The 15,232-nt window shown below is 41.6% G+C and overlaps 1 protein-coding gene across 7 annotated transcripts in view; it reads left to right on the top strand.

Moving 5' to 3' along the window:
• ATG7 (autophagy related 7) overlaps positions 1-15,232 on the top strand; it is a 279,860-nt gene that overhangs the window by 135,626 nt on the left and 129,002 nt on the right. For 2 of the 7 annotated variants that reach the window (XM_045025197.1, XM_045025199.1), the window contains exons 18-19: positions 861-983; positions 1,370-2,031. In XM_045025197.1, coding sequence (XP_044881132.1) covers positions 861-983; positions 1,370-1,417 — 171 coding nt within the window. In that variant the 3' untranslated portion in view covers positions 1,418-2,031. Of the gene's footprint in view, positions 1-860; positions 984-1,369; positions 2,032-15,232 lie in introns of those variants that run through there. The other 5 variants (XM_045025201.1, XR_006581212.1, XM_045025198.1 and 2 more) reach the window with 4 other exon arrangements.

The following is a 15,232-nucleotide window of genomic DNA, read 5'->3' as shown; positions in this document are numbered from 1 at the left end:
AGTCTCACGTAGCTGAATCCACTTAGTGATTATTAAAGAGATTACTAGCTGCAGCACTTCTGGCTTCTTTTGTAATCCAGGGAGAATGAACTACTTCAGTTTTAGGGGAAGCTACCCACCTTCTGAAGTAGAGTGAATGTGATTAATAGGAATTAGCAGTTCAGTTCCCAGCTGTTTCACCACAAAAACATTGAAAGGTGGAATATGAACATAACATAACATGATAATTTTTTTCCTAAACATTTCAGCTTTGTGGCATGCTCTTGGTTCTTATCCAAAAGTGCTTAGCATTCTACTTAAGATGATGTGGTGATTGGGAGGACTTTTCAAAATGGACAGAAAAAAATATGCAAGAGAAATTGTATATGCAATGTATCTATATCACATATGGGAAGAAATAAATGGGGGACAATATAGTAATTTTCTATAGTATATGATTAGGAAATTAAAAATTCTAAGTAAAATAGATCTCTTGTCAAAGAAATGACATGTTCACTCTGTGCTGCGATAGCTAAACATTTTGTCCCAGTTGTACATGATGTACAAAACAGAACAAATAAAGTGTAATGGAGGTTTCCACCAGGTTCTACAGAATCTGCAAATTTTTTCTGCATGATTTTGGAGGAGAATACAACTTTTTTTATTGGCATTTTTTGGTAGTTGTGAAATGAAAGATTCTCTGCAGTGGTATGAAAATGTAATACTGTGTCAATTCTTCTCATCCCTACCCCCACTGTGATTTTCTTCATTAGCCATTGCACAATAATTGTATGGGTGTGCAAAAAGCTCACCCTTTATTTCATAGACTATATGTAGCAATGAGTTGTCTTTATATCCTTTTCTGTCTGTTTATTTCACAGGTCCTTGACCAGTATGAGCGAGAGGGGTTTAATTTCCTTGCAAAAGTTTTTAATTCCTCACATTCCTTCTTAGAAGACCTAACAGGTCTGACTTTATTACATCAGGAAACTCAAGATGCTGAGGTAAGAAAATACACTTCAGACTTTAGAGACTAAACACATAATGGCAAAAGGTACCTCATCCTTAATATTCAGCTTTATAAATATTGGAGCAAATGATTCACTGTTAGAATTGATCAGTGACATTTTGTTTACAAAATCATTTGTGTGTGTCACACTGTGCAGTGAGATAACAATATAACATCTTTTGGTTACAAGGTCATAAATATCATTGGAAGAGTGAGGTAACCAGTTCTTCTAAGAGCATAAGATTTGTCTCAATCAGTTTTTGGAGAAGTTAATTATAAGAAAAAGTAACTGTCTAGTGAGTAGTGTCAATGTGTGATTCTTCCTAAAGAAATCAGTTGCCTTTTAGGTCAATTCAAAGTTAATTTCTATTTTGTTTTGAGGGATATGGAAAATGTGCCACTACCATCATAGTGACAAAGAAAAAATGAGACACTTTCTGGCTTACGGGAAAATGCAGTGGTTAAAGATATATAAAATCTTGACTGTGTGCCACTTAAAATCAGACAGATAAAAGTTCTGAACAGTGTTTTGTTTTGATGATTTGTGACCCTTTTGATGCCTATAAATGTCTATATTGTTGTACATCTATAATTAATCTTGCAGTATGATATAGTAATACCCCATGAATGGTTTTAAAGTTGGCTTTAAGAAGTGATTATTCAGTTATTGTAGCCTGCATAAAAGGTTTTAGCTGTTTCTTCGGCTGGAAATGTCTCATCAGTTTTGCTTAACAAGTTTGCTGGGATAATGATGACTTGGCTTTTGGTCTCATGTTTTAACCTTTTAAAATAATTGCCACAGATACTGGAGACAAGAAACCATGTAATACCTGATGGTTTATTAAATCAGATTGTTAACCCCCCCAGAAATCATTACTTGCAATGATAGGATCCAACAACGAAACAAGTACTATACAGTTTTTCAGGTGTTACTTATTAGCACAATAGTGGTGATGCCTTGGTCTAATTGCCATACATCAGTGACTTTTTCAGTTTGCTTAGAAGACTGTGTTGTTCTAATGACATAATTAAAGGGAATAATATTTGAACTGATTTATAATGCATCCCTTCACATTTATTAATTCATGAGTATCATCTGCAAGTTTCAGAATGTATTCAGGTGTTTCCACTTGTCAATTTGTGGATATTCTATTATCTACAAAAATATATAGAGTGATACAGATTATTATGAAGTTGAGGCAGTTTACAACTTCATACATCTAGAGCTACAATAATTTTCACTTAAAGTGGGTGATTATTATAAAAGCAGAAAGTATCTGATTACTCTGCTGCCCATACGTTTTTAGATTACATGCATAAACATTTAATAATGTGGAGCATAACACAAACTGTAACACAGATTTTAAAAACTGGTTTTTGTTATTGCATTTCAGAATAATTACATAATATCAATATTTTCTGGCATAAAGAACTAATAGCTTCTTCCAATAGAATGATTAATCCAAAAACTGTGGTAGTATATTACATTGTATGCAATAATTAAAGTAGTATTAATAATTTTTTATTTCAGTTAGTGAACTTTAAAAAGTCTCCTCAGTACCTAATGTTGGCATGAAATATACAATTGTCTTACACAATTTAAAACAAACAGACCCTTTTTTATTTGAGGGAAAAATAAAAAAACTGATTTTTAAAAATGTTATTTGTGTGTGTTTCTCTTCTAAGCAAAAAGAGTGACTCAGCATAGGCCACACCCTTAATTCTTACTCTGGACTGTTGCCTGGTATTTTTGAATTCTTAAAAAATTCCCTTACAGGTGAGATTTTTTTAAAGTGTTATTTTACATTGATTGTTTCTATTTATCACATGATACTATCAGATATTGAGTTCAGTTTAACCCTATTAATCTCATGAAGCCCTGGTCTACACTATGAGATTAGGTCGAATTTAGCAGCGTTAGGTCGATTTAACCCTGCACCCGTCCACACAACCAAGCTTGTTTTATCGACTTAAAAGGCTCTTAAATCAATTTCTGTACTCCTCCCCAGCGAGGAGTTTAGTGCTAAAATCAACGTTGCTGGGTCAAATCTGGGGCATTGTGGACACAATTCGACGGTATTGGCCTCCAGGAGCTATCCCAGAGTGCTCCATTGTGACCGCGCTGGACAGCATCTCAACTCAGATGCACTGGCCAAGTAGACAGGAAAAGCCCCAGGAACTTTTGAATTTCATTTCCTGTTTGGCCAGCCAGGAGAGCTGATCAGCACAGGTGACCATGCAGATCTCATCAGCACAGGTGACCATGAAGTCCCAGAATCGTAAAAGAGCTCCAGCATGGACCGAACAGGAGGTACTGGATCTGATCACTGTATGGGGAGAAGAATCTGTGCTATCAGAACTCCATTCCAAAAGACAAAATGCCAATATATTTGCCAAAATCTCCAAGGGCATGATGGACAGAGGCTACAACAGGGACACACAACAGCACCGCATGAAAGTTAAGGAGCTGAGGCAAGCCTACCAAAAAACAAAGGATGCAAACGATCGCTCTGGGTCAGAGCCTTATACATGCCAGTTTTATGATGAGCTGCATGCAATTCTAAGGGTGGCCCCTACCACTACCCCACCACTCTCTGTGGACACCTGCAAGGGTGGAGTCTCATGCAACAGGGATGAAGAGTTTGAAGACGAGGAGGAGGTTGAGGATAGCATAACGCACAGCAGGGAAGCAGAGAATCCCTTCTTCCCGGAAGCCAGGGACTGTTCATCACCCTGGAGCCAATACCCTCCCAATCCTCCCAAGGCAGGCTCCCGGACCATGAAGCCGGAGAAGGAACTTCTGGTGAGTGTATCTTTGTAAATATAATACACGGTTTAAAAGCAAGCATGTTTAATGATTAATTTACCATGCCAGGCCAGTAGGAAGTAGTCTGGAATCATTGCAGAACAAAACCTTGCAGCAAATGGGCCCGGGCTTTGGCTGTTTGCCTTTGCCTGAAAATAAATCATCCCTGCTGTTAGCCACGCGGTGGGGGAGGCCCGTTTATGACTCACCAGGATCTTCCCTGATACTAGCCACATGGTAGTGGTGGGGCAATCAGAGACTTGGAGGGGGGGTTGGATTGTGCTGCACATTCACCCTAAAACCGCAGCCCCTCCTTTTAAATGGCCAGCCCAACGGGCTTTGCTTGGTATGGGAAAGGAGGGTGCTGCTGTTTGAAACCGTTCCCACATGTTACGAAGGTTGAAGAAGCCGAAACTCTTTGCCTTACCATGCCTTACCATGTCTGTGCCTGCAAGCCGAATTCTGTTGCCCAGCCGAGCGTGTGTGATGTCTCACACCAAACCGGCAGGCACTCAATATAAGTGCCTTGTAGCAAAAGCACATGTGCTATGTAATGTGAATCACTTGATTCAGTGTAAAATAGTCTTCCCTTTGTTCTATAAAATGTATCTTTTTAAATACTACTCTCCCTTTTTTTCCTCCCACAGCTGCAAATGTTTCTATATTCCCCCTACCATCTCCGTCCCAGAGGCTAGCGCAGATTAGAAGGCGAAAAAAACACACTCGCGACGAGATGTTCTCAGAGCTCATGCAGTCCTCCCACACTGAAAGAACTCAGCAGAATGTGTGGAGGCAAACAATGGCAGAATCCAGGAAAGCGTTAAATGAACACGATGAGAGGAGGGAGGAGCATGCTGAGAGGAGGCAGGATGCAATGCTGAAGCTAATGAGGGAGCAAACTGACATGCTCAGGCATCTGGTGGAGCTGCAGGAAAGGCAGCAGGCGAACAGACTGCCACTGCAGCCCCTGTATAACTGCCTGCCCTCCTCCCCAAGTTCCATATCCTCCTCACTCAGATGCCCAAGAACGCGGAGGGCAGGATTGCCCAAGCAACAGAAGGCTGGAATTCAATAAGTTTTGAACTGTAGTGTGGCCTTGTCCTTCCCTCCTCCCCTCCTCCACCACCCCACCCAGTGCTTCCCTCCTCACCCACCCCTCCCAGCCTACCTTGCGAGATTTCCTCTTATTTGTGTGATGAATTAATAAAGAATGCATGATTCTGAAACAATAATGGCTTCATTGCCTCTGAAAGCAGTGATCGAAGGTGGGAGGTCGGTTGGCTTACAGGGAAGTAGAGTCAACGAAGGAGAAACAAAGAGAACTGTCACACCGTAGCCTGGCCAGTCATGAAACTGGTTTTCAAAGCTTCTCTGATGCACAGCGTGCCCTGCTGTGCTCTTCTATCCGCCCTGGTGTCGGGCTGCGTGTAATCAGTGGCCAGGCGATTTTCCTCAACGTCCCACCCTGCCATAAACGTCTCCCCCTTACTCTCACAGATATTGTGGAGCACACAGCAAGCAGTAATAACAATGGGAATATTGGTTTCACTAAGCTCTGACCGGGTCATTAAACTGCACCAGTGTGCTTTTAAATGTTCAAATGCACATTCTACCACCATTCTGCACTTGCTCAGCCTGTAGTTGAACAGCTCCTGACTACTGTCCAGGGTGCCTGTGTATGGCTTCATGAGCCATGGCATTAAGGGGTAGGCTGTGTCCCCAAGGATAACTGTAGGCATTTCAACATCCCCAACAGTAATTTTCTTGTCTAGGAAGTAAGTTCCTTCCTGCAGCTGTTCAAACAGACCAGAGTTCTTGAAGATGCGAGCGTCCTGCACCTTTCCCAGCCATCCCACATTGATGTTGGTGAAACGTCCCTTGTGATCCACCAGTGCTTGCAGCACCATTGAACAGTACCCCTTGCGGTTTACATACTGGCTGCCAAGGTGGTCCAGTCGCAAGAAAGGGATATGGGTTCCGTCTGTCGCCCCACCACAGTTAGGGAACCCCATTGCAGCAAAGCCATCCACTATGACCTGCACATTTCCCAGAGTCACTACCAGCAGCTCAGTGATTGCGTTGGCTACTTGGATCACAGCAGCTCCCATGGTGATTTACCCACTCCAAATTGATTCCTGACTGAAGGGTAGCTGTCTGGAGTTGCAAGCTTCCAGAGGGCTATCACCACTCGTGAACTGTGAGGGCTGCTCTCATCTTGGTATTCTTACGCTTCAGGACAGGGGAAAGCAAGTCACAAAGTTCCATGAAAGTGCCCGTATGCATGCAAAAGTTTCACAGCCACTGGGAATCATCCCAGACCTGCAACACTATGCAGTCCCACCAGTCTGTGCTTGTTTCCCAGGCCCAGAATTGGTGTTCCACGGCACGAACCTGCCCCATTACCACCATGATGTCCAAATTGCCAGGGCCCGTGCTTTGAGAGAAGTCTGTGTCCATGTCCTCATCACTATCATGATCACGCTGTCGTCGCCTCCTCGCCTGCTTTTGCAGGTTCTGCGCATACTGCAGGATAATGCGCGAGGTGTTTACATTGCTCACAGCAGCAGCGGTGATCTGAGTGGGCTCCATGCTTGCCATCGTATGGCGTCTGCAGGAGAGCAGAGTTGCAGCAGAAGTGGTGGAGGACACCACTTAGCATTGCGCACATTTCCCGAAGAAGAACACGTGTACCCAGGATCCCATGACAGACAACATGGAGAAATTTGCTATCGAGGCAAGAGCAGGAGAGCAGAGTTGCTGCTGAAGTGATGGAGGATGACGGTTAGCACCGTGCACGTTTCTCGAGGAAGAACACACATACTCGGGAGCCCATGACACACAACATGGAGAAATTTGCTATCGAGGCAATAGCAGCAGAGCAGAGTTGCAGCAGAAGCAGAGTATGACGATGGTTTGGAGACCTGCTGCACCGTCTGCTGCCAGCAGCACCCAGGACACAACAGCGGCGGTGTTGCTGAGCTGAGCGGGCTGCACGCTTGCCGTGGTATGGCGACTGCATGGAAAAAAGGTGCAAAACGATTGTCTGCCATTGCTTTCGTGGAGGGAGGGGAGACTGACGACATGTACCCAAAACCACCCATGACAATGTTTTTGCCCCATTAGGCATTGGGAGCTTAACCCAGAATTCCAATGGGCGACGAAGACTGTGGGAACTGTGGGATAGCTACCCACAGTGGACCGCTCTGTAAGTCGATGCTAGGCACTGTAATGGGGACACACTCTGCTGACTTAATGCGCTTAGTGTGGACATACGCAATCGACTGTATAAAATCGTTTTCTAAAAATCAACTTCTATAAAATCAACCTAATTTCATAGTGTAGACATACCCGAAGAATCCTGACTGAAACCTGTTTTCCAGTTTGCCTTTATTGTCCTCATATTGCTGTAGAAACCTTGCTGTTCAGAATGGAAGAATCTTAGCATTATGGTTTTGCCCATACTTCAGTACAGATATCATTTGTTCATGGGGGGCCAGTGTGATCTCAATGAACAATCCATTGCACTGCAGGAATTACCATTGCTTACTGATTAGGGCCCAGATTCTGCAAAGACTTATACATGTGCTTAACTTTGACATCAGTGGAATTACAGTATGTAAAGTTAAATTTATTAAACCTACAGTTCCATAAGATCCATTCTATATAGTAGGTACATTGAGGTTGCTGGCAGGAAAATTAGTCTAACCTATAAACAACATATGCAAACTTTCACATCATAATCAGCCCAAGTACCACAGTACTGTACATGCAAATAAACTTTTTCTGATTACTTCCCTGCTCCTTTCGAGAGACAACAGAAATTCTTGGGTTAAATTAGAATTACTAAACCTTGGAATAAATAAGCTCTCCTGTATTTTATGAGAACCTCTGTGGCTTGTGGTGGTCAAAACTGTGTTTGTTACCCCAATGAAATCAGAGTGTTCATGAAAAACAGGGTCTACAGGTTGAAAATTAGATGAACTTAGAGCCTGTTTACCTGGAATAATAACTACTAACACCTTTCTTTGATATGTAATGCCTCCTATATTATAATGCTCTTTGTTGCATTTTTGCCATTGCTGACACTTTCATAATAAGAAGAATGGATCTCTTCTCAGAGTACGAGGTTTTGTAAAAATTGCTTTACTGAGTTTGTGTGCTATTATTTCTGTTAATGTTTTTTACCTTTAATGACCTGCCTGTAGAAATTGTTTATCTGAGGTCAGTTGACTTACACAATAAGGCCAATACAACTTATACTTGTGTTCTGGGGAGCATTGCCTGATGATTTATGAGGTTCACTGAGGGGCATGGTTATTGCTGAGCTACCTTTTGAGGAGAATGTGCTTTCCTAATCTTCATATGTGTTTACATGGTTATTAAATGTAAATATTATATTTAGATTGACTCCAGGTAGTCTTATATTTGCTATGACTGTATGCAAGGCAAGACTAAAGAAAATTTTTGTATATTGTAAGATGTGTGTTAGGGCTTTTTCCTGTGAGTTACAGAACTTAATTAGGATAAATAGGTCCTCGCTCGTAACTATACATGTATGATTGCTCCTGTTACAGGGCTGCTTATCTTCCAGCACTCATTAGACTTCTCATGGGAGTGTTGTTAGATAGTATATGGTACTGGAGACCATAAAAATCAGCTTTTAATAACTAAAAAAGATTTTTCTTCCTTCCTTTGGTAAAGTTAGTCCATTGCCACAGTTGTAACTGAGGATCAATATATAAACAAGTTTGAAATTTTAATAGGAAATTGTTTTTGAGTTTTATGAGTGGACCAAAAATATTGTAATAATCTTCAAACTATGGATAAACAACCACTTTTTTCCCAAAGTCTCACCAGCTGATCTGCTGTTGTGACCTGCATAGGATGTGCCATGTTTGTCTTTCTCCCAGAGGATAGAAGTGACTTTGTCTGTACCAAGTTCAAACTGGTCTCCATATTGGAAGAGAAGGTTAAAGGACTAGAGACACAAGTAACAACCTTGCGTTGCATCAGAGAAAACGATGACTTTCTGGGCAGAAGTCAGCGTTTGGTTCTGGAAAAGAATCAGAGAGCGCAGCGCAGAACGGGGAAGAAAATTGGCAGCATGTGACCTCCAGAAGAAGAATGAGGAAAAGCCATGTACCCCCTATTCAGATAGAAGAAAGAAACCATTTTCAGGCTCTCTGCACAGGTACTACTGCGGAGAATGATTTTGAAGAGCCATCTGAGGGAAGGGGTCAGAAGGAGACCCCATCGACTAGAAGACATGAGATGCACTGTCCTAGGGACGGGCATTCCATGACCACCACTTCCAAGAGGAGGAGACGGGTGGTGGTGGTCGGGGACTCCCTCCTAAGGGGGACTGAGTCATCCATCTGCCGACCAGACCGAGAGACTCGAGAAGTGTGCTGCTTGCCTAGAGCTAGAATTCAGGATGTGATGGAGTGTCTGCTGAGACTGATCAAGGCCTCCGACCGCTACCCCTTCCTACTTCTCCATGTGGGCACCAACGATACTGCCAAGAATGACATTGAGCAGGTCACTGCAGACTATGTGGCTCTGGGAAGAAGGATAAAAGAGTTTGAGGTGCAAGTTGTGTTCTCGTCCATCCTCCCTGCAGAAGGAAAAGGCCCAGGTAGGGACCGTCCAATTGTGAAGGTAAATGCGTGGTTACGCAGGTGGTGTCGGAGAGAGGGCTTTGGATTCCTCGACAATGGGATGTTGTTCTGGGATGAAGGATTGCTAGAAAGAGATGGGATCCACCTAACGAAGAGAGGGAAGAGTATCTTCGCAGGCAGACTTGCTAACCTAGCGAGGAGGGCTTTAAACTAGGTTCGCCAGGGGACGGTGACCTAAGCCCTGAGGTAAGTGGGATACCGGGAGGAAACACAATGAGGAGATGCAGTGTGGGGGCCTCCTGATTCATACTGAGGAAGCAGGGCAATCGGCTAGTTATCTTAGGTGCATGTACACAAATGTAAGAAGCCTGGGAAACAAGCAGGAAGAATTGGAAGTCCTGGCACAGTCAAAGAACTATGATGTGATTGGAATAACAGAGATTTGGTAGGGTAGCTTACATGACTGGAGCACTGTCATGGATGGGTATAAAAAGTTCAGGAAGGACAGGCAGGGGAGGAAAGGTGGAGGAGTTGCACTGTATGTAAGAGAGTGGTGTGATTGCTCAGAGCAACAGTATGAAACTGGAGAAAAGCCTTTTGAGAGTCTTTGGGTTAAGTTTAGAAGTGAGAGCAACAAGGGTGATGTCGTGGTGGGCATGTGCTATAAACCACCGGACCAGGAGGATGAGGTAGACGAGGCTTTCTTTGGACAATTAACTGAAGTTTCCAGAACACAGGCCCTGGTTCTAATGGGGGACTTCGATCCCCTGACATCTGCTGGGAGAGCAATACAACAGTGCACAGACAATACAGGAAGTTTTTGGAGAGTGTCGGGGACAACTTCCTGGTGCAACTACTGGAGGAAGCAACCAAGGGCCATTCTCCTCTTGACCTGCTGCTTACAAACAGGGAAGAATTAGTAGGGGAAGTAAGAATGGGTCGCAACCTGGGCAGCAGTGACCAGGAGATGGTTGAGTTCTAGATCCTCACAAAAGGAAGAAAGGAGAGTAGCAAAATACGGACCCTAGACTTCAGAAAAGCAGACTTTGACTCCCTTAGGGAACTGATGGAGGAGGAGGAGGAAGGTGATCAGGAACAGTCAACATGGATTCACCAAGGGCAAGTCATGCCTGACCAACCTGATTGCCTTCTATGATGAGATAACTGGCTCTGTGAATATGGGGAAAGCAGTGGATATGATATATCTTGACTTTAGCAAAGCTTTTGATACGGTCTCCCACAGTATTCTTGCCAGCAAGTTAAGGAAGTATGGATTGGATGAATGGACTACAAGGTGGATAGAAAGATGGCTAGATTGTCGGGCTCAATGGGTACTGATCAACGGCTCAATGTCTAGTTGGCAGCCGGTATCAAGCGGAGTGCCCCAGGAGTTGGTCTTGGGGCCATTTTTGTTCAGCATCTTTATTAACTATCTGGATGATGGGATGGATTGCACCCTCAGCAAGTTCATGGATGACACTAAGCTGGGGGGCAGATAGATACACTGGAGGGTAGGGATATGGTCCAGAGGATTGGGCCAAAAGAAATCTGATGAGGTTCAACAAGGACAAGTGAGAGTCCTGCACTTAGGACGAAAGACTCCCATGCACCGCTACACGCTGGGGACTGACAGGCTAAGCAGCTGTTCAGCAAAAAAGGACCTGGGGATTACAATGGATGAGAAGCTGGATATGAGTCAGCAGTGTACCCTTGTTGCCAAGAAGGCTAACGGCATATTGGGCTGCATTACTAGGAGCATTGCCAGCAGATCGAGGGAAGTGATTATTCCCCTCTATTTGGCACTGGTGAGGCCACATCTGGAGTATTGCATCCAGTTTTGGGCCCCCCACTACAGAATTTAAAGCCCATGCTTGTGTCCCTTAAGCACATTCTTAAGTGCTTTCACTGCATAGGAATGGACTTAAAAGCACATGCCCAAGTGCTTTCCTGATTCAGTACCTAAATGTAGCTTAAACAAGTTGCTTCTTAAAGATTTAACACATTTTTATGTACCTAGAGAAATTTTGGGTCTTAACATGCAGAAGAAACAGGCAGGCAGTTGATTTTCTTTGGTCAATGTATGTTCCATTTAAGAAATATATATCCATTACGTCAGTTATAGTCAGACCTCAGTGGTTCAGGAGCCAAATTAGTGATCAGTAGTTCCCAAAAGAGCCACAGTTGTGTGAATTTATTGTTTCATTTCCTATAGTACTATACGTTCAAATTTAAACAATATGATGGGAAATATTTAGTTTATATATATATATATAGTTCTCAAAGCAAAATGACTGACCAAATATTATTATTTTATCAATTACAGTTGTTTAATAACATAGTAAAATCATCCTGATTGGTTAATAACTTAGATTGGGTAATAATTAAATCACACGGTGTTTTAATTTCATGTGGTGCAAAGAGCTGCAGGAGACGCATTAAAGAGGCACTAGCGGCTTGCAAGCCTCAATCTGAGTATCACTGCATTACGTGAAGCATTTCATATGACATTTAGTGTTATGAATTCATTACCTTCCCTATATATTGTATGATAGCTATGTGTAGATCTGCTTTTATTCTTACTAGTATAAGTGTAAGTGCAGTAAAGCATGCAAGATTTCTATATTTACTGGATGGGTAGTTTGCAATGTTTATTAATATTATCCATCAGGCCTGTAATATTTGAGTATTAACAATACCACTTTATAAATGTTGTAATTCATCTTTTTAAAACTACAGATATAAAATACAACGTTAACTCAGTGTACAATAAGAGCAGGAATCTGAAATGCACTAAATTTTACTCCACTTAGGAACAGAATTCGTCATCCAAAATACTAGCTTTAATATTTTAGACAATAAAACATTTCCCTCTCTAATAACATAAAATACATAGGAAAAGCATTATAGCCATCTGATATGACTTCATTGGAATGGCAATTTACTGCTTGGCAAAGTAAATAATACAATTAACACATGTTTCTGCTGGGTCTTTTGAAATGATACCAAGTTTCTGACTTCTGCATCTCACATCTGGTTTTAATATGGGTCCTGTGGAACATATTTTGTTTTTTAACAACAGTTAGATATTTATGTACAGCTTCATCAGCGGCCCTGATGACACACATGGCTTTAGAGGCCAATAGAAGCTGTGGGAAACTCCCACACCAGCACTGAGATCTTATATCCACAGGAGACAGTTCACTTTGGGAGCAGCCCCAGCTTACTTATGAATTCCATCTCCATTTCCCGAAGCACTTTCTCTGTGCATTCCTAACCTGGACTGGTCTGGTTTGTGAGCCTCGCTCAGCATGCATAGGCTTTACAACCAAAGAGGAAGAGTCTGAGCAGTGTTTACTCATTATGTCAAAACTGGAGGCATAGGGTCAGAGACAAAATGAACCACTTCCAGGCTTTACCTTGGCCTGGCCCTACAATAAATGGTTGCATATTAAAGTGCATCTCTAAAATCTGCTACTGTACTTGCCATCCAGTTCAGGCATAACTGCAAAGTGTGTAATGTTCAGTTGGTTTAGAAAACTTATTGGATTTAATATATTCTAAAATAACAGTTTTCTTGATAGAAATATGACCACTAGGTAGTGAAGAGTAACCTGTATTGATGTGCTAGCATGCAGAAAGTAAAGACTGACTCTTTAATAATGTTCATGGGTGGGATAATCCCACTGGAATAGAAGAGTTATTACCATTTGTAAAGGACTTTTGAGATTTTCTTGATAGTTCCCCCCCCACCCCACCAAAGGGCTCACTCACATATAGTGGCCATATCTCTTTCTAAATCAACTGCCACTGTTTAAGCAAAACACTTAAGCACATGCTTAACTTTAATCATGTTCTTAAGTGCAATGTAGTCATTGGGAGTAAAGCACATATCTAAGTGTATTGCTAGATTGGAATGGGATAACTCAACTGCTTAAAGTACAGTGACCAGACAGCAAATGTGAAAAATCGGGACGGTGGGTGTGTGTGTGTGGGGGGGAATAGAAGCCTATATAAGAAAAAGACCCCAAAATCGGGACTGTCCCTATAAAATCGGGACATCTCGTCACCCTAGCTTAAAGTTAAGCATGAGTTTAAGATGTTTGCTAAATTATGCTCTACAATATCTAGGGTTGTATTAGGGATGGCTGGAAAAACAGGAATTCCATTTTTAAAAAAAGTCAGAGGTTTTGAAATTTGTTTTCATTCTGCATCAAAAGAAAAATAAGTCCTTTTGAATTTTTTTTGTCAAAAAAGGGGAGAAAGGAGGGCACACGCCCCAGACTAGCCAGTAGTTCAGTTAGGAGTGCACTCATGATATGTGGGAGAACCTGGTTCAAGTCTCTTCTCTGCTTGATTTGGAGTGCCCTAACTGCCAGACTATAGAGTCAGACTGTGTGAGTGTCTCTCTCTCTCTCTCCCTTTCCTCCTACCCCCTTCTGGAACTCTTCCACTGTAATTAACTATTTATTGAGCCAGAGAGACACAGACAGTCTTTGCCTGACAATTCTTCAATATTTAAATCCTCTGAATCTTTGTCATTTTTTATTTAATGGTATTGTACACCTCTAATTTTATAGCCAGATTAAGCTTTGAAAGGAAAATAAAGTGTCAGCTGAACACTATCTATTACTTTGTGAATGGCACTACTACTATTATACAGTTGGAAATAAATATTTTCTAAAGCCCTCATGTTGCCCAATCCTCTTCATATATTTTCACAGATATTCCTTCTGTTTTCATGCACATGCGACTGCGCGCGCGCACACATACACACACACACATATTTTTTGCTTGAGTTTTCATTTTTCGAAGATGCTAAAATTTTACATAGGTTCACTGCGTTCAGAAATCTTGCAGTGAAATGCTGTTTGACTTGCTTCCAGATTAAAGTTTAGAAACAATTGGAAGCCCTCCAAGTTATGTTTTTAATAGTTTTGTAGTGTGATGCCTAGATGTTGTTTGTTTATACAGACACAGTGCACTGAAGTGTTTCAAATCCTGGTTAGATTGTTATTACTGCTGTCATTGGATTAATGAAGAAGTCCAGAAGCTTGGAGTACTGTAAAAGTAAGGTGTGTCCAAGATCTCAAAAAATGTCAGGGTGGTAATTTGTACATTTCCCTTCAAAAATGATTTGTGAAATATTGATGTTATTTAATTATTCCCTTGCAGTAGCAGTGCATTTTTGCTGTTGTGGTTTGCTATAAAATCACTAGAACAAAAAAGATATATATTTACCTTTTATATATCCTCACATTGTCATATCTATAGTATTTCTGTTGCTTACATTTTTCCAAGAAACTAAAATTTTTCCATTGATATAAAATACAGTCCTTATTGATTTCAGTCTTTGAACAAAAATACTGTGAAGAATGTTATTTCTTCTGATAAAACCATCCTCTGCTCCCATTCTACTGTTGTTAGTTTACTGTTCTGACAGTCAGATATAGCCATGAGTTTTCTAGATACTAGCAAAATGTGATGCTTGTGTGTTTCCTGTTTACTTTACAGTAGCACTCAACCAATGTAATACTTAAATACCCTTCCCAGAGCTGCAGTGATATCAACACAGAATGTTGAGCACAAATAGTCATTTTTCATGATATGTATGAAATGTCTGTAAACTGAAATATTTGTTGTTAATAGGGCTGTGTGAACAGCAAGGTAAATGTTTGGTAGCGTATTCAGGTGGCTAATCATTGCTGTCTGCTGGAGATTGAGAGGGTGAAGGGGGTCAAAGGGTTCTGTAGAAATGCAGGTGGAAGAGTTTACTGGCGATGGAGCACACCACAGAAATCCACCATGAAAAAGCTCCAAGAT

This window comes from Mauremys mutica, chromosome 7 (genome assembly GCF_020497125.1).
Source record: "Mauremys mutica isolate MM-2020 ecotype Southern chromosome 7, ASM2049712v1, whole genome shotgun sequence".
NCBI lineage: Eukaryota > Metazoa > Chordata > Testudines > Geoemydidae > Mauremys > Mauremys mutica.
Note: the sequence above shows the minus strand (reverse complement) of the source record. Positions and strands in the feature narration are given on the sequence as shown.